We start from the raw sequence: 27,019 nt of genomic DNA on the forward strand, positions 1-27,019 counted from the left end.
GATAATCTTCCTTGTTCACTTGTGAACATAAAACATGTTATTTTACAGCTTTTTTATATTGTTTAGATTGGGCTGCAGAGGAAAGGCTAAATTTTTCCCTTCATTTGTTTCCGCTACGTGCTGATACTTTCTGTGGCTGAGTGTTAGTTACCTAGGAAACAGTACCATGGATGGAATCTGATTGGATAAGCTCTCCAACATTGTCAAATATGAACAGAGTTTGAGAGGAGAGTATAGATTTGTAGTTCACCAAAAAAGCATGCTTAACCCTTTGAAACAAAAGCTCCTTACTCTATAAAAATATTGACAAAAGAGCAATATCATTTTTATAAATCTCAGTGAGAAAAAAATGGATTGGTACATCTTGGGGAATAATGCCACGTTGAATGACTTTAAAATACAAATTAAGCCCTTTGGCTGTACCAACTTGTAAAGGTAATAATGCTGAAAAACTTCTCTATGTCTCCAGTTTCTTTTGTATTAAAACTACATGAGCTGTTTTTAATCGTGAATTTTTCTAGACCAAGAACTCACCTTCAAATCATTTTTAAATTTTGCAAGTATGAAGAAAGCACATCCTTCTCAACTTAAAAACATCTTCCACTGAAAATTGGTTCAAGTTTCTTAAAAATGATCCTATACTGAAATGTCATTTTGCCTAGCCTCCTGATGCAAGTGACTGACCTTTCCTCTCAGCTGCAAAGCAGTAAGAATGAATACTCAAAAAAGAAGTCCTGAGAATGTGTGCACCAGTAATTTTCAAGGCTTACAAAGTTTTAAAATTCACTTTGTAGACCAATTCGAGAAATGTGGCCTCTTTCTTGTACAGCTGAAATTACCTCCCAGATAGACTCATGAAATTCTCTTTCAGATTTTGAGTCCTTAAAGGAAATTTTATAAACTTGCAATACTGGCAGTGCTTTTTATTCACCCCATAATAATAATGATATTTATTAAATGTTTCCTAAGTGACAAAGCACTGGAGAAGACACACGATAATGAGCAGCATGGTGTAGTGGATGGAGCAAGGGTCTGGAAGTCAGAAGGACCTGGGTTATAATCCAGGCTCTGCCACTTGTGACTTGCCCAAGGTCACCAAGCAGACATCACTTCTCTGGGTCTCAAGTTACCTCATCTGTAAAATGGGGATTAAGACAGTGATCTCCATGTGGGACAGGGACTGTGTCCAATTTGATTAGCTTGCATCTATCTCAGCACTTAGTAAGAGAAGCAGCATGGCTTAGTGGAAAGAACACGGGCTTGGGACTCAGAGGAGATGGGTTCTAATCCCTGCTCCACCACTCGTCTGCTGTGTGACCTGGGCAAGCCACTTAACTTCTCTGTACCTCAGTGACCTCATCTGTAAAATGGGGATTAAGACTCTGAGCCCCACATGGGACAACCTGATTACTTCGTATCTACTCCAGTGCTTAGAACAGTGCTTGGCACATAGTAGGCACTTAACAAATACCATTATCATCATCATCATTATTACTACAGTATCTGGCACATACTAAGATCTTAACAAATACCATAGCAAAGGGTACAGATACTTAAGTCCTAAGGATGGTTATTGACATGACTTGGGAATGAGAGAATTAGGAAAATTTCCTGGAGAGGATGAAATTTTAGGATGGTTTTGAAAACATGGAGAGCTGTGGTCTGGCAGACATGGAGGAGGAGGGAGTCCCAGGCAGGGGAAAAGGTGTCAGCAAGGTGCCAGAGGTGAGATAGTCAGGAGGAATATTTAGAAGGTGGTCTTGGGAGGGGTCGAGAGTGTAAATTAAGGAGAACTGTAGACTGTAAACTCACTGTGGGCAGGGAATGTATCTGTTTATTGTAATATTTTACTCTCCCAAGCCCTTAGTACAGTGCTTTGCATACAGGAAATGCTCAATAAATACAACTGAATGAACTGGATGAGGAGAACTGTTAGGTAATAATAATAATAATAATGTTGGTATTTGTTAAGCACTTACTATGTGCCGAGCACTGTTCTAAGCGCTAAGCACTGGGGTAGACATAGGGGAATCAGGTTGTCCCACGTGGGGCTCACAGTCTTAATCCCCATTTTACAGATGAGGGAACTGAGGCACAGAGGTGTTAAGTGACTTGCCCACAGTCACACAGCCAAGTGGCAGAGCTGGGATTCGAACTCATGAGCCCTGACTCCAAAGCCCATGCTCTTTCCACTGAGCCATGCTGCTTCCCCTTAGCCACGCTGCTTCCCCTTAAGCTTAGGTAAAATGGAAGAGCTGGTGGAGACCCTTGAAGTCAGTGATAAGGAGTTTCTGCTGGATATGAGGTAAAATGGGCAACCCCTGGAGGTTTTTGTGAAGCGGGGACATGTGCCAAGTGTCATTATGGAAAATGGATCCAGTCAAGGGTTTAGGTAGACTTGGGAGTCATTCGCAGAGAAGTGGTAGTTGAAGCCCAATGAATGGGTGAACTCCAAGAAAGTGCATATAAAGTGAGAAGAGTTGGGAATCCATAACAGAGTTCTAAAGGCCACCCATTGATAGAGGATGGGAGGTTGAAGAGGAGCCAACAAAGGAAATAGAGGGAACAGCCAGAGGGTAAGGAGCACAATCAGGTGAATATCATGTCAGCAATACCACAGGTCTGACAGTTTCAAGGAGAAAGGAATGATCAGAGAAAGAGGGAGCTGTCAACTCTCAAAACTGAAATTTCTCATCATGTGTTTAATAATAATAATGATGGCATTTGTTCAGCGCTTACTATGTGCCAAGCACTCTTCTAAGCCCTGGGGTAGATACAGGGTAATCAGGTCATCCCATTTTACAGATGAGGAAACTGAGGCCTGGAGAAGTTAAGTGACTTGCCCAAGGTCACACAGCAGACAAATGGCGGAGCCGGGATTAGAACCCATGACCTCTGACTCCCAAGTCCGTGCTCTTACTACTAAGCCACGCTGCTTCTCTAGAGGAAATAGAACAAATATTTACCTTCTATGCAATGCAATCCGATAGATATCAATGCAAGTTCCACGAAGGGAGCAAGCAGCAAATTGGCCTCATGTTCCTCCTTACAAATTAGTTAAGAGAAGGGCCTGCTTTGACAAATTGGAAAAATTATTGGAAACTAAAATAGGGGCTAAAATAATACACTGTCTAAATTTTATAGTGCCACTTCTGCTGAATTAATGGTTATGAGAAACATGGGAAGTCTGTCTCCCCCTGTAGACTGTAAACTTGTTGTGGCAGGGAATGATACTATAGGAAGTATTCACCCCAAAACCTATGACCCTATTATTTTGTGATATCCAACACTCAGTACTTTCAAATCTGCACCCTATGCAAAACAATCAACTATTATTTAGAGGTCATTATGTAATATACCTATAGTGAAATTCTCTTTCTAAAAAGGGCATTATAGTCAAAAGAAAGATTTTCATTTCTCAACATTTGGGCAAAATTTGGAAGGTATCATGATGTCAATTGGTCTTTTGGTCAGCTCTGTTGAATTTTCAAAGAGACTCCATTTTAAAAGAAAAATGAGATATGTGAGCATAAAAGAAATCATTTACTAAATCACTTTTACCTTGAAAATAAACCTGTAGTGCCATCTACTCTCAAGTTGCATTAAGTTACAGCACCACCTGCTGGATTTACATAAAACGTTCCAAAACACTTTCTCGTGAATCTTTTAATAGATTTAAACTAATAATGAAAATGGACTATTGCCTATTCTTCATTAGAACCCATTTGATCGAGGTTCCAAAAGACTCTTTCTTTTGAACATATTCTTCTCATCTAAAACCAAAAGAATTATCCGTTTCTGAATAAGTTACAGAATCAGTAGTGGTATTAAGTCCTTACTACGTGTGAAGCACTGGGGTAGAGAGACATGCTCCCACAGATAGGCCCAGACTCACAATCTCACACACTGCAAACGCGCACACACACACACACACCCTCTGGCACACTGGCTCCGGGAGATGAGACAATCTATGGTAAAGAGAAAGTAGAGCCAGAGGAGAGAGGAAAAAGAGTCAAAAGGGCCGGGAAGAGAGACAAAGAGGCAGAACTTTAGTCCTATAGGTAACCATGATCTGCCCAAAGAGATACTGACGGCATTTAGGTAAGGAGGAGTTAAAAAGCCACAACTCCTCCCTCCCCAAAATATCAGCGGCTGGACCCGCTGGTTGGCTTGAGAAATTCTCCAGGCATTTCGAACCCATGAACTCTGACTCCCAAGCCCGTGCTCTTTCCACTGAGCCATGCGGCTTCCCCAGCCACACTGCTTCCCCAGCTCTTGTCCTACGAAGGGTTCACAGTCTTAATCCCCATTTGAAAGATGGGGTAACTAAGGTACCAAGAAGTTAAGTAACTTGCCCAAGAGAAGAGCAAACAAGTGGCAGAGCCGGGATTATAACCCAGATCTCTGACTCCCTGGGCCTGCACTTTATCATTTAGGCCAGACTGCTTCTACATCAGCAGTTTCAGTGCATCCTGACCAACTACAAACAATAGGTCCAGGGTGATTGTATATGAAGTTCCCTTAATTTGGGAATCATTTTCATTTGTAAAATGAACTTTTTGTTTTTCCATTTTCCAAATGTAGTTACCGACAGCAACGACGGCATATAGGTACATGTGTATGACTAAAAAGGACAATGAAGGACCCACGGTTCCACTGGACACCCATAAAGACTGTTCCCTTGTCAGCATACCTGACACTGACAGTATTAAACAAGGGTAACTCCAAGGGACTGGTCAAAAAAAGCAAACCTGGGAGTTCTATTTTCTATTGTTGATAGGAACCATCTGAAACTCAATATGTCAAAAATACGTGAAAAGAAAGAAATGAGTACTAAGCAAATGCCTGGTTTTGTTCCAATGTTTTAACTATTATTTTAAAGTCACATCTATGAACTCCAGATTGCAAAACCACACTGTTGACAAATGGCACCTGCTGGTATATTTTATCTGCCATATGATTTGGATGGGTCTTACTTTCCCTCTGCCTAGATCAGGATGGTTCAACCATGCAGCTCACCAGGTCAGCCCCTGCCTAGACCACTTCATCAACAAAGCTGCCACAAGGGCAGGACACCCTTTCCTCACCACCACCCAAGAACTATGTCAGCAGGATCTCACCCAGAGGTGAGTTGGGCCCAGAACAGAAGCTGACTCAAACTAGGTTGCTGAGAGAGCATCTCCTCTGCCTGCATGCTCCTTCCTGATTATGTTTTTTCCCCCCCAAGACCTATGCTGGCTTGACCAACTTGGCCTCTAAATATTGACCACTGGACTCTTGGGCATCAGAAATGGATCTACCACCACCTGACAATTTGGCAGTTGACTTTTAATTACCTATCATATGATCAATAATCACATTTGAGTGCTTACTATGTTCAGGATAATAGACTTTGGGAGAGTACGATACAACTCTGTAAAGCCAGGTTCCCTGCCCACAACAAGCTGACAGTCCAAAAGGGGAGACTGACACTAATATAAATTATGGACATGTATATAAGTGCTATGGGGGGGGGGGAGGCAGTGGATAAAGGAAACAAATCAGGGCAATATAGAAGGGAGTGGGAAAAGAGGAAATGAGAACTTATAATGTTGGTATTTGTTAAGCGCTTACTATGTGCAGAGCACTGCTCTAAGCGCTGGGGGAGACACGGGGGAATCAGGTTGTCCCACATGGGGCTCACAGTCTTAATCCCCATTTTACAGATGAGGTAACTGAGGCCCAGAGAAGTTAAGTGACTTGCCCACAGTCACACAGCTGACAAGTGGCAGAGCTGGGTTTCGAACTCATGAGCTCTGACTCCAAAGCCCATGCTCTTTCCACTGAGCCACGCTTAGTTGAAGAAGGTCACTTGGAGATGTGCCTTCAATAAGGCTTTGAAGGTGAGGAGGGTAATTGTTTGAAATTAAAAGAGAGGGCACCTCAGGCCAGAGGTCAGCAGCGAGACAGACAAGATTAAGGTACAGTGAGTAGGTTGGTATTGGAGGAGTACAGAGTAGGGGCTGGGTTGTAGTAGGAGAGTTGCGAGGTGACGTAGGAAGGGGCAAGGTGATTGATTGCTTTAAGTCAATGGTAAGGAGCTTCCGTTTAATGCGGAGGTGGATAGACAACCATTGGAGGCTCCTGAGTGCGGCAACATTCATTCATTCATTCAATAGTATCTATTGAGCGCTTACTATGTGCAGAGCACTGTACTAAGCGCTTGGGATGAACAAGTCGGCAACAGATAGAGACAGTCCCTGCCGTTTGACGGGCTTACAGTCTAATCGGGGGAGACGGACAGACAAGAACAATGGCAATAAAACATGGACTGGACGTTTTTGCAGAACAATGATATGGGCAGCAAAGTGACGTATAGACTGGAGAGGGGAAAGACAAGAGTCAGGGAGGTCAGCAAGGAGGCTGATATGACCCTTCTTACCAATGGATCTAGGACTGAGCCCACTCAAGAACCCTGACTCCAGTATAGTCATCTGACTGACTGAATCAATTTCAGGCTTTTCTATTTCCCCTCCTCTAAATATGCTGGGTGACTCAGGATGGCCTTCAGAGCCTTGGCAGGCTAGTCATGGGGGGAGTGCAGAGTTGCCAGGATCCCTGTCTCCAGGTACTGAGTGGACTTCTAGTCCAATTAGGAGACTTCTGATACACAGTCTCATATTTAACCTAAAATTTTTTCTATTCTACTCCATTGAATTGTGAGAAAAAAAAAATACTAGTGGCAAATCCCTCGTTAATTAGCTAATGAATCATAAATCATTAGCTGTGTTAAATTACAAGAGAAATCCAGGTCCTTAACGCAGGCATGGCTCGGGTCTCTAAATAGATGAGTCATCCACAACTATATTAAAAATTGAAGGAACAGCTTACCCCTCTATTTCTTTGCTTGGCATCTGTCATTAAAATACCACCCTAAGCCAAAAGGACTTTAATGTGCAATGTCCCTACCATCAAGGCGACGCTATATCCCTTTAAGGTTATAGGCCTCAATTATCTGGATCAGCAGAGAATGAATATAAGCAACTGTGTTGCTTGACAAATTGTTTTACAGCCATTAGAGTTCTCTAAAATTTGAAAAGCCTTCTTTTGGTGCCTGATGTGCCCATTTGACTCTCTTAACTGAACTGTGTAGAGGTGGCTGTTTTTCAGTTTCGAATCAAGCTTTCTAAAGACATCTGAGTACGCGATGTGCAAATGATAACTATTTGTTAAGTGCTTAATTATGTGCCAAGTTTTGTACTAAATGCTGGTGTAATTAAAAGTAAAATCAGATCGGATACAGTCCTTGTTCCACATGAGCCTCAGAGTCTAAAGGAGAGGCTAATCCCCATTTTACAGATGAGAAGATCAAGGTACAGACAAGTTAAGTGATTTGCCCACGGCCACATGGCAGGCAAAGGGCAGAGTCGGGATCAAAACTCAGGTCCTCTGTATTGCTAAAGAGATAAGAGTTGGGACCAAGAACCAGCAATATAAATGCAGTGTGTGGTATTCACAGCTTTTGTGCTACAACTCTGGAGAACATGAAGCACATAAAAAAGAAAAAAAAAATGAACGTCTTCATAGGAAAAATTTGCAGATAAACCCTGAAGTGTAGCAAGTTATAAAATTGATATCCACCTACCTGGGCTAGTTGTTCACCTTTTTCTGTAGCTTGGGAGTCCCAATTTCAGTGTCCCAATTTTAATTCCCATCATTCTCCAGGGTGCATATTAACTGGAACAGGCTACCTCTAATTTTTTATTAGGTCAGGTGATAGTCACTATTTTTCTTCACAAGTTAGCTTTATACCTCGAGAGTTGGATTTATTTTTCCAAGTAAAAAGACACTTAGCTTTTAATAAATGAAAAATAGCAGTATTTCCCAATACCCAGTGAGATAGTCTTTGTTTAGAACTGACTTGAAGGAATTCAAATTACTGCCAAATGTTTATCCCTGCTATACCTCTGCTGGATCCTTTTTCACATGAAGCTCAGATTCTCAAATTAATTATAAAAGGTTCTCCTAATTTAACTGCTGATTTAGGTGAGAGGTCTTACTCATGTGCAAATGCATCTGTAAATGCTTTGACTGTCACCTGGTTCAGAGATAACGTTCATATCTCCTATTCAAATGTATATTCTGAGTGTGTATTATACACATATAGGTACACATGTGTAGTACGTGACATATGCATTTATTTACACAGTATACTTCAATCCTGCCTTCACATGCAAGACTCAGTCTTATCAGGAACAGTGGAGGAAAGAAAAAATATTCTATATTATTATTACTGTATTGGTTGAGGGTTTATTTTGTATCTGAACTCTAGGAAACATTCTCTAACCTCAGCTTCATTGACACCGTCCTCTCCTTATCTCTCTGGCGACTCCTTTTCCAGTTTCTTTCGTCGGCTCCTCCTCTGCCTTCCACCCCCTAACTATGGGAGTTCCTCAATGGTCAATTCTGGGTCTCCAACTATACTCACTCCCTTGGAGAACTCATTGACTCCTATAGCTTCAACTACCACCTCAGTGAGGATGATTCCCCAATCTATACCTCCAACCCTGATCTCTCCTCCTCTCTGTAGTCGCCTATTTCCTCCGACTTTCAAGACATCTCTACATGGATGTCCCACTGACACCTCAAACTTAACATGTCCAAAACAGAACTCCTTGTCTTCTTATCCAGACTTTGTCCCCCTTTTGATTTTCCCGTCACTGTAGACAGCAACACCATCATTCATGTCTCACAACCCCATAATCTTGGTGTTACCCTTGACTCATCTCTTTCATTGAAATCACATATTCAACATCACTAAATCCCATCAGTTCATCCTTCAGAACATCAATGAAATCCGCTCTTTCCCCTCCAAACTGCTATCACGTTAATCCAAGCACTTATCCTTTCCCGCCTTGATTACTGTAACAGTCTCCTTGCTGACCGCTCTGCCTCCTGTGTCTCCCAACTCCAGTCCATACTTTGCTCTGCTGCCCAGATCACTTTTCTACAAAACTAATTAATCCATGATCCAGGAAATGGATGCAAAGAGAAGTTGAGTGACTTGCCCAAGATCATACAGCAGACAACTGACAGAACTGGGATTAGAACCCATGTTCATACCAGTAGGTTGCCGGTCTCCTCTAAAATGCTTTCTGGATACAGTTTCATACTGAGCACAGACTAAGAGAGTTGACTGAAAAGTGTTTTTGCCTTTATTCTTATTTTGATATCAGGAAATATGATTGAAGGAAAATACCAAGGAATAAGCAATATGTGCAGATAAATTATGACTGCCTATTTGAGGGCTGTTTTCCCTGGCACAGTCTTTCCTCTCTCCAAGAATACCTTTGAATATATAATATATTGAATATTAAAGGGTACCAGTTCCTCTTGCTTGGAGACCACAAATACTAAGTAAAATTTGAAATGAGAACTATTTTTATAAAGTGTGGGTTTTTAGCTTTACAGTTTGAAAACTATGGGCACTAGGAAGATATAAAACTACAAAATCAGAAACTAACAGGGCCTTAATGTATTATCACAGCTCTCCCTACAACTCAAGAAGTGGAGGAATTGAAGATAGGACATGACGACAAAGTATACATTCCAACCTAGTTAGACTATTCCCCAAATACTCACCGTGGATTAGGGAGCCATTTAACCACTGAATATAGTAGTTCTGAGGAAAAGCAAGCAGGATTTCATTGCTGATTATTGAGAAAGGTAGAAGCAAAACAGCACCAGCTGAAACTGCTAGAGTAAATGTGCTCAAGAACAACCTGAGAGAGGGTGGGGGGAAAAAAAGAGATACTGTTAATATAAAGATTTGGGAAAAAAATCAAAATCTAAAAGTAACTTGGACAGGGATAGTGTCTAAGGACTCTACTGTACTGTACTCTCCCAGATGCTTAGTACAGTACTCTGCACACAATAAGCACTCAATCAATAAATACCACTGATTAAAAGACTCAAATTACCTAGAATCCTACATCAAAAAGTAGTCAATTCCTTTGGACATGGTGTTTGATGTGTTTTGAAACTATTAAGAATTCAATTTTAAAACTACACTAAAGTACTCAGTATCACTTTTTCGGACTTTCCCCCAACTCAATAATGATAATAATAATTGTGGTATTTGTTAATCGCTTACTGCATGCCAAGAACTGTTCTAAACACTGAGATAGATACAAGTTAATCATGTTGGGCACATTCCCTGTCCCATGTGGGGCTCACAGTCTTAATCCCAACTTTACAGATGAGGTAATTGAGGCCCAGAGAAGTGAGCTGACTTGCCCAAAGTCACACAGCTAAGTGGCGGAGCCAGGATTAGAACCCACAACCTCTGACTTCCAAATCCGGGCTCTTTCCACTATGCCATGCTGCTTCTCTTGAAAATCATTCAATCCAATATCTTTTTTGGTAAGCAAAAGGAAGAGGTACTTTATTATGAAGAAAAATCTTAACAAAAATGTATTAAAGCTTTAGAAAGAGGGAACTTAAGAAATCTAAAAGTCTTATAAATCAAGGCACCCTATAAAATACATTTAAAAGGCTACTTGGCAACCCATGCCATCTTGTGGCAACTAACAGAACTGCAACAAATCGCAATTGCAAATAAACCTATTGAAGTCCAAATTGTTGATATGTGAATTCATCAATCAGTGGAATTTATGTGAAAAGTGTTACCAATCTAACACCTGAAAACTAAACTGTGAAAATAAATCATGTAAATGGAATAAAACTGAATTTTCTTCGATGGATTTAGCACCCACCACTCAAATACATTTTTAATGTTATTCCCAAAGCAAAGGAAGCGGGGATTTTGCAAAATTTTAACTTCAAATCCCATAGGTCTCTGAAACTCCAAATTCTGACAAAAGCATTTTTAAATTAGTGAAATTTTACTGCAGATCAAAGTAAATATCAGCTTTCTCGCTTGCTACTGTGCTGGTACTGTACTGTTGCCAGACTGAGCTTCCCCTTTTCCCTCTGCTCCCCCTCTGCTCCCTCCTCCTTTCCCCCTTCACCTCCCCTCAGCTAAGCCCCATTTCCCTCAGTTCCTCCCCCTCTCCCTTCCCCTCCCCTCAGCACTGAGCTCATTTGTATATACTTTTATTACCCTATTTATTTTGTTAATGAGGTCTACATCCCCTTGATTCTATTTATCATGATTATGTTGTCTTATTTTTCTCCACCTGTCTCCCCCGATTGGACCGTGAGCACATCATTGGACAGGGATTGTCTCTATCTGTTGCCGAAGTGTACATTCCAAGCGCTTAAGTACAGTGCTCTGCACATAGTAAGCGCTCAATAAATACTACTGAATGAATGGTAAATGTATTTGACTAGCAAACCATCATCGGAATGTCGCATTAAAACACGAAAAATAAATATTGTTCATTCATTCATTCAATAGTATTTATTGAGCACTTACTATGTGCAGAGCACTGTACTAAGCGCTTGGAATGAACAAGTCGGCAACAGATAGAGACAGTCCCTGCCATTTGACAGGCTCACGGTCTAATCGGGGGAGACGGACAGACAAGAACGATGGCGATAAATAGAGTCGAGGGGAAGAACATCTCGTAAAAACAATGGCAACTAAATAGAATCAAGGCGATGTACATTTCACTAACAAAATAAATAGGGTAATGAAAATATATACAGTTGAGCAGACAGGTACGGTGCTGAGGGGATGGGAAGGTAGAGGGGGAGGAGCAGAGGGAAATGGGGGAAAAGAGGGTTAAGCTGCGGAGAGGTGAAGGGGGGGGCAGTAGAGGGAGTTGAGGGAGAAGGGGAGCTCAGTCTGGGAAGGCCTCTTGGAAGAGGTGAGTTTTAAGTAGGGTTTTGAAGAGGGGAAGAGAATTAGTTTGGCAGAGGTGAGGAGGGAGGGTGCTCCAGGACCGCGGGAGGACGTGGCCTAGGGGTCGACGGCGGGATAGGCGAGACCGAGGGTCGGTGAGGAGGTGGGCGGCGGAGGAGCGGAACGTGCAGGGTGGGCAGTAGAAAGAGAGAAGGGAGGAGAGGTAGGAAGGGGCAAGGTGATGGAGAGCCTTGAAGCCTAGAGTGAGGAGTTTCTGTTTGGAGCGGAGGTCGATAGGCAACCACTGGAGGTGTTTAAGAAGGGGAGTGACATGCCCAGATCGTTTCTGTGGGAAGATGAGCCGAGCAGCGGAGTGAAGAATAGACTGGAGTGGGGTGAGAGAGGAGGAAGGGAGGTCAGAGAAAAGGCTGACACAGTAGTCTAGCCGGGATATAACGAGAGCCCACAGCAGTAAGGTAGCCGTTTGGGTGGAGAGGAAAGGGCGGATGTTGGCGATATTGTAAAGGTGAAACCAGCAGGTCTCGGTAACGGATAGGATGTGTGGGGTGAACGAGAGAGACGAGTCAAGGATGAAATCGAGATTGCGGGCCCGAGGGACAGGAAGGATGGTCATGCCATTCACGGTGATAGGGAAGTCTGGGAGAGGACCGGGCTTGGGAGGGAAGATGAGGAGCTCAGTCTTGCTCATGTTGAATTTTAGGTGGCAGGCCGACATCCAGGTGGAGACATCCTGGAGGCGGGAGGAGATGCGAGCCTGAAGGGAGGGGGAGAGGACAGGGGCAGAGATGTAGATCTGTGTGTCATCTGCATAGAGATGGTAGTCAAAGCTGTGAGAGCGAATGAGTTCTCTTTCAAGTTCAAGTTTTCAATCCCAAATAAGTTGGTCTAAATGTTTAGCTACATATTCTTCTTTTGTTCCCAAATTACTAATATGGGAGAAAGACACCGACTTGGAACGTACAATTGGCGCCATCTGCTGGCCACTCGGCCTGAGCTTTGATTTTTAAAACTGGCCACTGAAGATGGCTCCAATTTTCCTGCCAGGGAAGGCTGCTTTAAGTTTGGGCTAGCTAGGAGCCCTGGGCCCTGGACTCTATTGCTAGCTCCACCACTACACCTCTAAAAATCATTCCTTTACTGAGAATCAGTTTCTCCTTTGAGCAAGTTTCTCCTTCACAGAGTTAACTTCGAAGTGCCTTTGCACAGATGACGTTAATGGTTGTGCTGCTTCCACAGGCAGCCCTACGTGTATTATCAATCCCATTCTGCTTGAGTACCTGGATTCCACAGGCGGTTATTTCAAGTGATCTATAGGTTCCTATAAATCTGCAGATCAATCGGTTTTATATATGTAAAGAGCAAAATGTTCCCAGCTTTCACATGAAAGGACGCATTTCTAGAAAATCAGAGGAAATGCCTCAGGGAAAACACAACATTGCACTGTTAGACTGGTCACCTGCTCAGGCAATAACCTGTATTATACCCTCTAGGCTAAGTTTTAAACACATTAATGAACTTAGCCTGTTGTGCAACACTCCATCAGGAAAGGAAAGTTGCCCTTTCTACTCAAAGTGACTGCCAACTTCTGCTCAAGCAAACACAGTTGTTTATATGGTTCCTGTTATTTAAACTTGTATGGGTTTCAATTACCATTAGGATGGTCTAGATGTTTAGAGTAAAGCAGATGCAATGTGTCAAAATAAATCTTAGTAGTTGGCTTTAAAAAAAAAACAACTCTGCTACTGTGCTGGTAAATGTATTTGACTAGCAAACCATCAGCGGAATGTTGCATTAAAACATGAAAAATTAAATAAGTATTAGTTACCTTCATTATTACTTTAAATGAAGTTTTTCCATTTAAAGTTTTCAACCCAAAATAAGTAAAACCTGACCCACAGAGTTACAGATTTTCAAGCATTTTAGACTTTGCATTTAAATTGTTTGTAAAACAGATTTTAAGATTAGACTGAATGTAAATTGGATGTGTAAAGGTCACATTATTGCTTGACATTTGAAGGTATAAAAATGGTTGGAAAGATGACATTGCCTTGACAAAACCACTTTATAATCATTAGTTTGGGTTCTTTTTCGCATGAATCTTGTATTGCATTAAACAACTAGAATATTCTGTATTTTTCTCAACAATATTCTAAACATATGTATAAATCATGAATATACATACGAAATCCTGTTGACTATGGCATCTTCATCTTCTTGTTCATCTGCAAAAGCATTAACAAGTATTTAACAACGGTTAAACAAGCATTAACTACTGTATTTTATACAGTGCCTTATTTTCTGACACAAACTTTTTTCATGTATTACATAGAGAAAAAATAAGAACACAGAATTTTGTACCCAATCCATATATCAGTAAAGGAAACTATAAAGCCAGTTCTGCATTTTCTATTCTTGCCTAAATGACTGCTTCCTAGTTCCCAATCAATCAATGGCTCTTTGCAAAAAACACCATCCTAAACACTTGGGAAGTCGGAATAACGTTGCTAGACAATCCCTGCTCTCAAGGAGCTTAGAGCCAAAAGCTCCCACCCCATTACCTCTACTCCCTAAAGAGTTAAAAATATAAGCAGGTCTTTAAAGCAGCATAGAAAAGCAGCATGACCTAGGGAAAAGAACATAGATCAGGGAGTCAAAGGATCTGGGTTATAATCCTAGTCGTCACTTGTCCGCTGTGGGACGAAAGGCAAATCACTTAACTTTTCTGGGAATCAGTTTTCTCAGCTTTAAAATGGGAATTAAAATCCTATTCCATCCTTCTTCAATTGTAAGCCCCATGTGGGACAGTGGCTGCCTCCAATCTGATTATCTTGTATCTACCCCAGTGCTTGGCACATAAAAAGAGCTCAACAAGAAAAAAGGCCTTATTGCAGATGCTCCTATGCCAGCCAATTAAGAGCATATGATTCAAAACCTTAGTACTTTTGTTGTGGAGAGAGAGCAAAAAATCCTACAAACTTTTGTCAGTTTAAGCTCTATTCACAAGTGTGTTGGTAAATTTAATTGACAATCGAGACGATTCTAAAATAATGAAATGGAAGAGCATTTTCCTCAATCTACGTTTTCAGACTTTAAAGATACACTAGTCAGGATCCCTATCCATAAGCTCTCTACCTAGACCTGAATATACATAATGTTAGCCAACAATATTCACTGAGTGTTCATTGCAGAACCCAGCTATCCTTGGGGCTAAATGAGATTTTATCATTGTCTGACTGTGGGGATGTGTCTACCCAGTTCATTGCACTGTATTCTCCCAAACACTTAGTATAGTGCTCCGCACACAGTAAGTACTCAATAAATCCAACTGGTTGACTGATTGGCCAATTAAGGAGATGTGCAACTGACAAACCTTTCCACATTATCTGTGTATGAAGATTATTCCTTGCTGTGTTAGAGCATTTCCACCGTGCAGTACCTGGCACTGTTAGGTCTACTTACTCTACTTTGCTTTTCCAAGTGCTTAGTACAGTGTTCTGCACCAGATGCTTCAAAAAATCCCACTAATTGATTGCTTTCTCTAGACCCTAAGCTGGTTGTGAGTAGGGTACATGTCTACCTGCTCTGTCTGTATTGTACTCTCCCAGTGCTTAGTAGAGTTCTCCCCACATAGTAATTGCTCAATAAATACCACTGGTTCATTGATTTAAATCTCTTGGTGCCTTCTCAAAGCCTCTGCTCTAAGACAGTCACTCCATTTCTAATTGCTGAACACCAGGCTAACCTGTCTGCTGCACTGTCTAAGGCTTTGCTTCATTATAACTTCAAAGGACTCCTTCCCTTTTCCCTGTTCAGGAGTCTGCAAATCCTGCTGTCATCATCACTTCTCAAATGTCCTTCTTGGCAAAGATGATGAGAGGGTGGTTACTATGATCTGGTAGACTGACTGCATTCCAGGACAGCTTTGCCTGTGAATCTATTTTGCCATCTGACAGAAAGTGTGCCACCATAGTTTAAGATGTGGCCTTCAGTCTGCCCTACTCCTACAGGACAGGTCCCCCTGGGGATGTTAGGCTAGAAGGGAGTGGGGAGGCACGGTGGTCTCAGACATTGCCCTGTAGACCTCAGCGCCTGGAGAGCAGGAGCCGGCTTCTGGCCTGTCCAGCTCCTGATTTTGTAATATAATACTTATGGAATTTGTATATGCCTGGCGCAGTACTAGCGCTGGGGTAGACACAAGCAAATTGGTCAGACAAGTTAAACAGCTCAGCCTTAAATCAGAGAAGATTTTCTTCAGAGCTCATCAACAGTAGGACCAGGGGATTCACTTAAAGGCTATCTTTTTGAGATTACATTTGCCCAATACCCTCTTAATTCTTACTAAGCTTGCACATGGAGTGCTCATCGCCACTCACTTTCCCAGATTCTCCAGCTCGTCGGGGGGAGCAGGGACGGAAGCCCCAGGTTAACATGTGGGTATGTTCTTAGCCTGCTCTGTTCAGCATTTGGCTACACCTAGTTCCTCAGCCCCATCTACGTTGCCTAAACTAGATCTTGCCCATATGCTCTTTCAGGACACCACTTAGCAAATGGCTGTAGTCCTGGTGTTAATGTACTACTAGTGTTTTAAATGTATAAAACATCTCCTCTGTTGAGCTCATTATGGGCAGTGAGCATGTCTGCTAATTTGGTTGAATTGTACTCTCTCAAACGCTTATTACAGTGTTCGGCATAGAATAAGTGCTGAAATACCAATGACCGACTGAAATATTGTTTCCATTACAATAATTACTCTTCAAAATTTAAATCATCCTATTACGAGTATTTAAGAAAGGGAGGTAGGTGTGTCACCAAAAATATTACTCAAAAACTGGAAGCCATTGCCAGCTCAGGTTAAAATGCCCCTCTGATAAGAAGTTGCCATGGTTACTCTTTCAGAAACTCAAATACACTTGGCCCTGAAGCTGTGCATGCCCAAATGATGAAAAGGGGGCACTGGTGCAGTCTGGTGGAGGCTCAGTAACAGCCAGTCACAAAATCCCCCTCTTCAGAGGGAAGCCTGCCCACGCAACACTCACAACAGACCCCTCTCTCAGGTGCCTGCAAAAACAGTAGTCCTGGTGGCCACGACCAGATGTTTAGTAGGCCATGGCAGCTCCTCAACTGCTCATTTCCATGACTGCCTTACAGTTACTCTTAATCTACTCTATATCCTAATTCATGTTGCATTACGATTGTACAAAAATAAGAAATTCTCTCTTACCTGATTTCCTCCTGTATCTTGTGATGATGAAGTATGAAATGACATAGAGAACAGCAAAAAGAAGAAAACATATCTGGAAAACAGATTAACGGGTGAAGAGTGAATAGAAATCTAATGATCCAAACCTATTTTATTAGCAATACAAAATGTACTTTAAAATACAAATGACACTGTTTGTGATAGTTTACTGAAAATTCTAAGTCATATTTACTTATTCACTTTTCAATTCATATAGTAATATGCTGCTCCACAAAAATTCATGCCATTAGGTAGGAAATGGACATACGTCCATTATAGGAGTACCGTTGTTAAGCTCAGACATATCAGTCATTCTTCCAAACAGATCATTCTCTACCTTATTACTTCTCTTCCATCGATAGTATACATGGCCTAGTGGAAAGAATACGGACGCTGGAGTCAGAGGACTAGGTCCTTATCCTAGCTTCACCACTTGCCTCCTTGGTAAACTTGAGCAGGAAATGATGATGATCATCATCATCAATAATAATAATGATAATTAATGGAATTTTAGCACTTATCGTGCTATTTACTGGGTAGATACAAGATAATCAAGACTGATACAATCCCTGTTCCACAGGGAGTTCACAGTCAGAGGGAGGAAAGGAGAACAGGAATTTGACAAATGAGGAAACTGGTACAAAGAAGTTAAGTGATTTGCCCGAAGTCACACAGCTAACTTCTTGTTGCCTCACTGTATGAAGCACCTTGGAAATACAACAGAAACACAAAACATTTCCTGCTCAAAAAGTCCATACACTTCAATGGTGGAGACAGACAGAAAAATATTCACAGGCAGTGAAATAAGAATAAATTGGATCTCCTCACACTGTGAAGCTCTATGTGGGAGAGGGACTTTATCTAATCTGACTGTATTATATCGACCTCAGTCCCCAGTACTTGGTACACAGTAAGTGTTCAACAAATACCAATATTATTCTGCTCAACTGATTATAAATATACACGCAGGTGAGCTCTCTCGCTCTCTCTCTCTCTCCCTCTCTGCCATACTCCTCCCCCACCTTTTTCCCTGAGTACCATCCTTTTCATTGCTATCCCCTGCCCCCCGCCACACACACTGACAACTTTAATAGGAAACATTTATCATGCTAGACATTCTGTGGATACCTCTTCAATGGTTTTGATTTTCCTCTATCACCTATTTCCCTCAGCAGCAGCACTGTGACACTTAATTAAATGACATGTTTTGTTTCTCTTTCCCTTTATTTCACTTCCAGAGGTAAAACAGAATGGAGATTTTATTACCTCTATTGGTTGTCATAAGGATTATTCCCTGTTTAACCATTTAAGTTTGTAATGTGACTTGAGATCCTTTAAGTGCTACAGATATTCAAACTAATAATAGTTCATACAACACAACTGCAGACAGTGATATTATTGTATGCAACAAATGTAGTCATCCAAGATTTGACAAGTAGGATGAAACAGCACAATGAAACTAAGCTTTTTTTTTTGACAGTTTATGTGTTCAATGAGGATTTTAACAAAGAATAAAAATTCAATATCCCATAAAATATAATGCATCACAAATACACATAAATAACTTTTCAATAATTACATCTCCTATATTTCACTATAATACTAATCTTAGAATAACTGTTGAATAAGAATAATGACTCAAAGAGTATCTTCAACATTCAGGATTATGAGTGACAATATAAAAGTACCACCTACCTTATTCGCCAAACTCTCAAACATACGATTTACTCCAGAACTGTTCACATGATATAATGCTCATATGAGCTTTGGTAGAGCAAACCAATATATCTCAAGGCAAAACAACTGTGACATTTTATTTCTCAAGTGCTAAATCAATCATATTAAGTGTTTACTATGTGCAGAGCACTGTACTAAGCACTTTGGAAAGTTCAAGAGAACAGAATTAGCAAACATGTTCCCTGCCCATAACAAGATTACAGTCTAGAGGCTAAATATATTGCATTCGCAATATTGATTAAAACATGCACTTGTCACGCTAGAAGGGCTATTCAACAAAGCTATCACTTTAAAATGTAAACTAAAAATTGATGTTTAAAGATAATCATAAAATTGAAAATGCAAAAATTTAAGAAAATTTAAGACCTAATATTCATCTCTACAAGTGAGTACATATTCACATCAATAATAGCAGTAGTAATAATAATAATATTAATAACAACAGTGATGGCATTTGGCAATGGGCCAAGCATTGTATAAAATGTTATGGTAGACACAAGATAATCTGGTCAGGCACAGTCCCTGCCCCATAAAAGCCTCGCAGGCTAGGTAGGAGGGAGAACAGGTATTAAATCCCCATTTTAGAGATGAGAAAAGTTAGGCCCAGAGAATTTTAGTAATTTGCTCAAGGTCACAAGCAGGCAAGAGTCGGTCAGTGCCAGAACTAAAATCTAGATTCTTGGCCTCCCTGGCCAGCAATCTTTCCATTAGGCCACACTGCTTCCATTTACCTATGTGAACAATATTGAATATGACAAAATTGCTCACAAAAAGGAGCTATATTGGGAGGAAAAAAAGCCTTGCCATACCTAGTCCAGACTCTGTTAACTGCCTGAACCACCTTCAATTCAACCAACCAAAAAGCAGCTACAGTTTCCTAATATAAACATTCTTAAAGATGACACCTCTCACTCATTAACAGACTAATTAATCTGTGTTAAAAAAAAATCCAGGCAATTTCAACAGGAAAAGAAAAAAATCAAGGCCAAGCAATTCTTCAAAATAATTTTATTTATCAAATCAGAAAAATAGTCAATTTTTGACTATAGTCAATTCAGGAATAGTCAATTCCTCCCATGATGGTAATGAAATATGGCAGTGGAGGAAAAACCCAGCTCTGCAGGGATTCCTTGCATTGTGCTCCAACAGAGCAGAGTCATTTTTGGCCTTTTTCCCTTTGGTCTTCTACTGGGATAAAAGAATCCACTCGGGAACCAAACTTTTTGGTACCTAGCATCTATCCCACAGGCAAAAATTCTGCCTGTCAATTCAAACGGCACTGTATGATTGAAAAATTATTATACAATGAATACATTTGGCAAGGTAAGGGAAGAAAATCATTCCAGAGGATGGAGAGAAATCTTGGAGGCTTGCAACCTGGATTCTGTTCTCAATGACTCTACCACTGACTTGTCGAGCGATACTGGGAAAGTTGCCCCCATCATTTGGTGTTCCAATCTGCAAAATGGAGATGCGCCAACTAAAGGTGTTAACACAAAACATGAAAACCAATATTTCCTGCCAACTGAACGAAGGAAACCAATTCCAATTCTCTGTGTCGGTGTTTCTCTGGCACTGCAAGGCCACAGCCTGAGCTGAGTGCTTTCAAATCCTAAGGAGACCTTCCAAGAGAATCTCCAGAAAGGAAGCATGAACTACTAACCTCACGGTGCTAAGGGCGCCCTCAGCACTGATTTCCCCTACGCTTCCCGGAAGCTGTTCTGGCCTTCTGGAAAAGATGGGCACCTCTGCCTATAACAGTGGTATTTATTGAATGCTTACTTTGTGCAGTACACTGTACTAAGTCCTTGGGAGAGTACAATGCAAAAGCAGCAGACACACTCCCTTTCCATAATGAGCTTACAGTCTAGAAGGGGAGAGAGACATTAATATAAATAAATAGTGGGAAAGCCCCAACCATTATGGGAGCAATGCTGAGTTCTACTGAGGGGGAAGCAAGGAGGCAGTTTTGACCTTGCTGTAGAGTCTCATCTTGACTATTCATCTTAGACCCAGCCAGAAGAGGCTTCTGCGCAGTAAAGTAAGTTAATCAACCTGAGCTTCACCTTGGGTGAAAGTAAACTTGAGACTAATCAATTTGGGGATAATTTTAGACTGAATCCTGTTTTCTGTCATAACCAAGCAGCTTGATGGTCCAAAGCACAGTGTCTAACTTCTGTTAATCAGATCCTCAGTCTGACCCTGACTGTCCTGAACCTTTGGGTTTTTAAACAGTATTCAGCATTTTCTGTTGTGATCCTTCACAATCTGAACTGAGTAAATCCCAATTTTGGTCATTATTCTGTGGGTCACCTAAGATTGGGGCTTTCACAGACACTGGAGTTGGATCCTGGTTGGACTTCATAACTCCATAACTTCCTCTGTTAAGCCTAAATACAGGATGGCTAATTTTGGTCTTAAAGTTGGTTATATTCACCTAAGCAGTTATGACTTCAATAATCTGCAACAAAAGCCTCAGAGTCTAAAGTCTCCTCTCTAAATACATATCCTCTACAAAACAGATCTCACGATACAAACCATAACCAAGTTCCATCCTCCCTGTTGAATGATTGGCTTTGGGACGAAATGAAAAATCCCGAAAGTCTTGCTAAATCAAAGAGCAAAGTTAGGGTTAGAGTGTTAGTGTCAAGAGAAACTGTTAGATAACTCAGTAAGGAAGGCTGATAGCATAAGCAAGTATCCTACACATGGTGCTAATAGCAACACTAATAGACTAACCTGTCAAGAACCTAAGTCAATGACTCCTACTTAATGGACAAGTCTTTAGAAAAATAAACCTTTCCCAAGGAAACTAAATTTTAAAGTTACAACTGTATCCAAACCAGGGGCTAGTACACAGGAATGGGAAATACACTTTAGGAGCAAATAACTAATACGATGAAAGCCATTACCCTATTCTATGAGACACATCTAATAATAAAATAGTATCTGGTCACTTAGTACAGTGCCTGGCACATAGTAAGTGCTTAAATGCCATTAAAAAAATCATAGAATTTGGCATTTCTTGTACATAAGCTAATCTGTAAATAATGTCAGAAATATTCAAAATATAGGACAAAGTGCATACTTTTCCCCAATTTTCTCACCAGATAAAATAATCTATACATGCACTGAGCCAGGGAAGCTGCATTCACTCAGACTATGAGGTACAGTGTCCAATCTTATTTTCTTATATCTACCCCAGAACTTGGTACATTCCTAAGCACTCAAATATCATTCACTCATTAACCACACCCATCATAGATGGGTGTCCAGAGGCAAGGAATTGCTGGGAACTGAAAAACAAAGAGAGGATGCCAATCTCCTTCCAGTACCTCTTCAGTACTTGATCAAACCCTGTGTCTAATCCTCACCTGTAAAATGAGGACTCAATCCTACTCCATCTTAATTAGACTGAGAAGCCCATGTGGGAAGGGACTGTGTCCAAACTGATTATCTTTTACCTACCCTAGTACAATGTTTGGAACACAGTACTTGCTCAAGTACCATCATCCTTATTATTATTATTCACAACCTCTTGAAAAGTTCCTAGTAGAAACCCTGTAAAATCCTGAATGACCCTGGCCCAGTCACCAAAAAGAGGAGAGAAAGGAAATGGGGTGTGATCTACAGTTTCTCATTTCTCTCTCCCCACTTTGTGGAGAGGTTAGTGAGTGACAACAGAGCCCAAGTGGTTTTCTTTAAAACCCCTTCAAACAAGCCTGGCAGGATAATTGGAGGGATGGAAGCCCACACAAACTGCAAAGCCTACCATGCACAGGGGTTTGTTTGGCCTAAACTTCCCAAAAGTTAATGGGAAATTCAGAGAGGAGTTTAGCTTTTTCCTCCCTATAATGGGAGAGCTCCACCTGTTGTGAGCACAGGGTGGAGCTTGGAGAAGATTTGGTTAGTTTCTTCTATGCTGCTTCTGATCTGCTCAACTGAATTTATGGAACACTTACTGTGTGCAGCACACTGTACTAAAACTTGGGAGAGTACAACATAACTGACTTGAAAGACACGATTCCTGCCCACAGTGAGCTTACAGGCTAGAGGTTGGAACCATGCCAGAAGAAGAATTCCACTAAATAATGTATTTATCTCTGCTTAAGCTATATTCCTGGGGGAAAAGTGGAAACTACGGTGATTATTTTAAGTCAAAAAACTTTTTTCATCCACTTTACCAAAGCAGAGTCCTTTGGGGGGGGGCTCCTGTGGCTAAGTGAATGTCAAGTGGCTTCCAGTAATCAGTTTAGCATTTGTAGCTTTACACAGAGGCTCCAAATGTCATTCTATTAGTCCTTATACATTCTGTTATTCTTTCCATTTTGTAATACTGATTAAATCTCAACTTTAACCATTATTCTGTTTGAGAATCAGGTTAGGCCATGATTACTACAGCTTTTACCAAGCTAACAACTGGATCCTAGCTGGAATTTGTAAATCTCTATATTCCTTGGAGTGCTCTGAATAGTAACAATAATAATAATAATAGGATTATTCGTTAAGCGTTTACTACGTGCCAAGCGCTGCACTAAGCACTAGGGTAGATGCAAGATAATCAGATCCCAGATGATTAGATAATCATCCTGAATATAGGATGGTTTACTTTAGTCCAGTTTGCTTTTAATTCAGCTAAACAGCCCCAATCTTAATCCCATGTAGCAAAAGCTTCCAAGTTGGTAGCTGTCTGGCCATAATTAAAAAAGGACCAAAATCCCTAGCAAATTCTGACTCTTATATTTACCAAAGGCCACATGTGCCTTCTGGGACAATTATATCTCAGGAGCCAACCCAATCCCACATCCCTCAAAGTCAGTTTGGCTAAGGCCCAGAATTGTGAGTCTTGCAGGGCTGATTTGGGCACACAGGTCAGCAAGAAGACACACAGTGTTTTACCTAACCACTTCAGAAACTAAGCTACACCTTGGGTGAAAGTAAACTTGAGACTAATCAATTTGGGGATAATTTTAGACTGAATCCTGTTTTCTGTCATAACCAAGCAGCTTGATGGTCCAAAACACAGTGTCTAACTTCTGTTAATCAGATCCTCAGTCTGACCCTGACTGTCCTGAACCTTTGGGTTTTTAAACAGTATTCAGCATTTTCTGTTGTGATCCTTCACAATCTGAACTGAGTAAATCCCAATTTTGGTCATTATTCTGTGGGTTATATGGTGGAAAATAGGCTTATCAAGAATGGATACAGTGAGGATTTTTCCTGTATTTTGAAAAGCCCTTGACCAAATTCTATCCTATTGCCAGATTATGAATGATTAGCTTCCAACCTTACACCTGGCATTAGATTTAGAATTTTATATCAAAGTGAAAAATGAGGGAAAAAATTTAATGCAAATTTAATTGGCATTTCACAGTAATCGGAAACCTCTTTCTCATAAAAATGAATTTAAAAGATTTATTGACTCTACCTCAATTAAAATTGATGGTACTTTATCAAAATTTTGGGGCTGGATCAAGGCAAATTAGGCAAAAGTTAAAACACAACAGCTGTGCTTAAGGATATTCTACATCAGACTATTCAAAGACTAGTTTAGGTCAGATAAATAGTTTCTCAATCCAAGTGCTTAAAATAAATTTAAATCCGTTCAAATCCATCTTAGAGTTTGGCCCATTCTCTGGAGTTAAAACCACAGATCGAAATCCCTTTAATAAATAAGGTATTTTATAGACAGGAAATAATCCTCAGGTTTAAAAAAAATCCCTTGCATAAAGTATTGGCTTCATTTTTTCAATACTTAAAATACAAACCATAATTTCATCTTTTAACTTCAAAGTTGTAAAATGTAGCTTTTATATCTGTTGTTTTTGACAATCCCATTTATTCAGCACTAATGTTCCATTACTTTACCCTGGTGCTAGGCTCAAAGGAAGGGGCCCCCAGCTTCATCCTCAAGAGGTCACAAGGGTCTCTTTACCCAGTCCTACAACACAAACACTGTTACCTAAAATGAGGCAGAGAAGGAGAATGGAAGAGGAGATTAAAAAATAAAAAGATACACTGTACCACTGAGATGGGCAACACTTGCCAAACAAACTCCTGTAAGTGGCTAAGGGACTCGCTGCTTTCTACAAACCTCAGCAACACTTATGTTTATCTGAGGCCCTTGAATGCTGTTTGATTCTTAATAGAGCATTTTAGGCTCTCTCCCATTCCTTCTCCTTCTTCAATCCCCACTAATATAATGGGAGTGAAGATTTGGCAGCTATATATCATCTCAAAATATCTTCCATGTTACCTCTCTGAACAGCATCTGCAGCAGTAGATACTTCAAACTTGTAAGGGAAGGCACCGAGCAAAGCAGAGGATTTGGGGGGAAGTTGTTTACAGCTCAGGGGGTTAACATGAGTCAGAACAAGCCAATAGGCTCAAGACCTAGCACAGAATTGAAAGCCATCTGACACTGGAATCCTGAAGTCAAGCAAAACTCCTCACCATAAACAGAGGAGGCAGAGGCTCTGACTTGGTCCTGTCCAGAGAGGATGAGGGGTCCTCTCCAGGGAGCAGAGATAAAGAGGATACAGAAGTGGATTGCCCAATGAACGCTGAAGGGGAAAGATGCCCCCACTAGAAAGACTAACCCCCATCACTCTAGGCCAAGTCTGCAGTATTCTGGGGTGCCACTCTCAGTGAAGGTCAGTGGACCTGTGGGGTGCTGAAAGGTTTCTGGAGTTTTCTGGAAGGAGTTTGCCTTCACTGTCAGGAAATAAAGCTACATCTTACTCTGGGGAAAAGTTAAGTTTTTAGAAATGATTACCCAGATGCGAAAAATCTCTCTGCTGGCTCTCTGCTTCCTGCATTGATCTGTACCTGTTGGTCTTTGACTCTGCCGGACGATAGCCGTGCAATGGGGTTTTTCTTCTTACTGCAAACCCAGTTTCCAGGGACATAACCATTGACTTCTGGGGTTTGTATTCAAAGGCTTTTCTCAAAAACAAAAAAAAAGTGCTCTACAAGTCTGGCACCACACACATACTGAAAAACTTTCTACCTCTATTAATCCCTGTCTACAGCTGCAAATCTCACTCTGATTTTCCATTACATTCTCTATATTTTTCCACAGTAACGTTGATAAAACATTGACTTTGGCTATTTTTACTCCCCCCGCTAGACTGCAGACTCCTTGTGGGCAGGGAACTTGTCTACCAACTCTGTTATATTGTACTGTCCCAAGGGCTTAGTACAGTGCTCTGCACACATTACTGCTCAATAAATAATTGATTTATTTCTATTTGGGAATCTATTTCAACTGTGGTTACCCACAGTAGAGCCTCCACTGGGATCATAGCCAGACTCCCTAACTCTTTTAATCCCTTGAAGTGCATTGGATCTAGAAGGGTTTATATACTTTATATTGTTATTCCTTGCCCAGTGTAAACCAGCAAGGCAGCCCTTCAGGTTCAAAAAGCCTGTGAACCTAACACATTAGAAGGCTCATCCCTAACCCAGAGGGCGGTTGTCCGAAAGGGGAATCATTATTTTGTTCCTCCTAGCATCCTGCAGTGCCAGTCTGGGAGACAAAATGCAGAGATGAGTGGATCAGTGTTCTAACCCAATATGTAATTTTGAAAAACATAATGCCCAGATTATTTATGAAAATGCTAAACAAAAGAGGTCCTAGCAGTGATCCCTGGGAGGCCCAGCTATTTGCATCGCTCTCTCCTGAAAACTGACTGTTTATGTCTATCTTTGTTTTCTATCTTTTCACCAGTTTCCTATCCATGATAGAATAGTCCCTTCAATTCCATGATTATTTTGTTTTTGTTTAAACAGTCTCTGGACTCCTGTTAAATGGCTTTTGATGAACCTCCCCTTCACCCCCCAGCCGCCCAACAAAAGCCCTTTTAGCTTTAGAGAATTCAAAAATACCACAGACATGAAATATCAAAAGATGAGGACTGCTTAAAAGCAATGAGTAATCTTCCTTGTTGCCTAAGCAACAGTTAAGACCACATGAATAGCCCAGAACATTTTAGCCTATCTACTGTACTTGCATTTACAAATTTCAAGATACACAGAAAAATTTAAAACCAATCAAAATGCTACTTGAAAAACAGTGAATCTATCAGACTAATTAAATCAGATGCTAAAGATTTTATTCATTGCCTCAAATCCTAAAATTGCAAATAAATCTTTTTTTAGTCCTTAGCTCTGTTTCCTCTGATCTGTCGACCCTATCTCCAGTCCCGCCTTCATCAGAATATATGGGTCAGAGAAAT

The 27,019-nt window shown here is 40.8% G+C and overlaps 1 protein-coding gene across 1 annotated transcript in view; it reads right to left on the bottom strand.

Moving 5' to 3' along the window:
• LMBR1 (limb development membrane protein 1) overlaps positions 1-27,019 on the bottom strand; it is a 108,533-nt gene that overhangs the window by 67,141 nt on the left and 14,373 nt on the right. Inside the window, exons 2-4 of the mRNA XM_029077776.2 lie at positions 17,028-17,100; positions 13,989-14,028; positions 9,622-9,761 (exon numbers count right to left, since the gene is read on the bottom strand). Of these exons, the coding sequence (XP_028933609.1) occupies positions 9,622-9,761; positions 13,989-14,028; positions 17,028-17,100 (253 nt within the window). The remainder of the gene's footprint in view (positions 1-9,621; positions 9,762-13,988; positions 14,029-17,027; positions 17,101-27,019) is intronic.

This window comes from Ornithorhynchus anatinus, chromosome 13 (genome assembly GCF_004115215.2).
Source record: "Ornithorhynchus anatinus isolate Pmale09 chromosome 13, mOrnAna1.pri.v4, whole genome shotgun sequence".
NCBI classification, from domain to species: Eukaryota; Metazoa; Chordata; class Mammalia; order Monotremata; family Ornithorhynchidae; genus Ornithorhynchus; species Ornithorhynchus anatinus.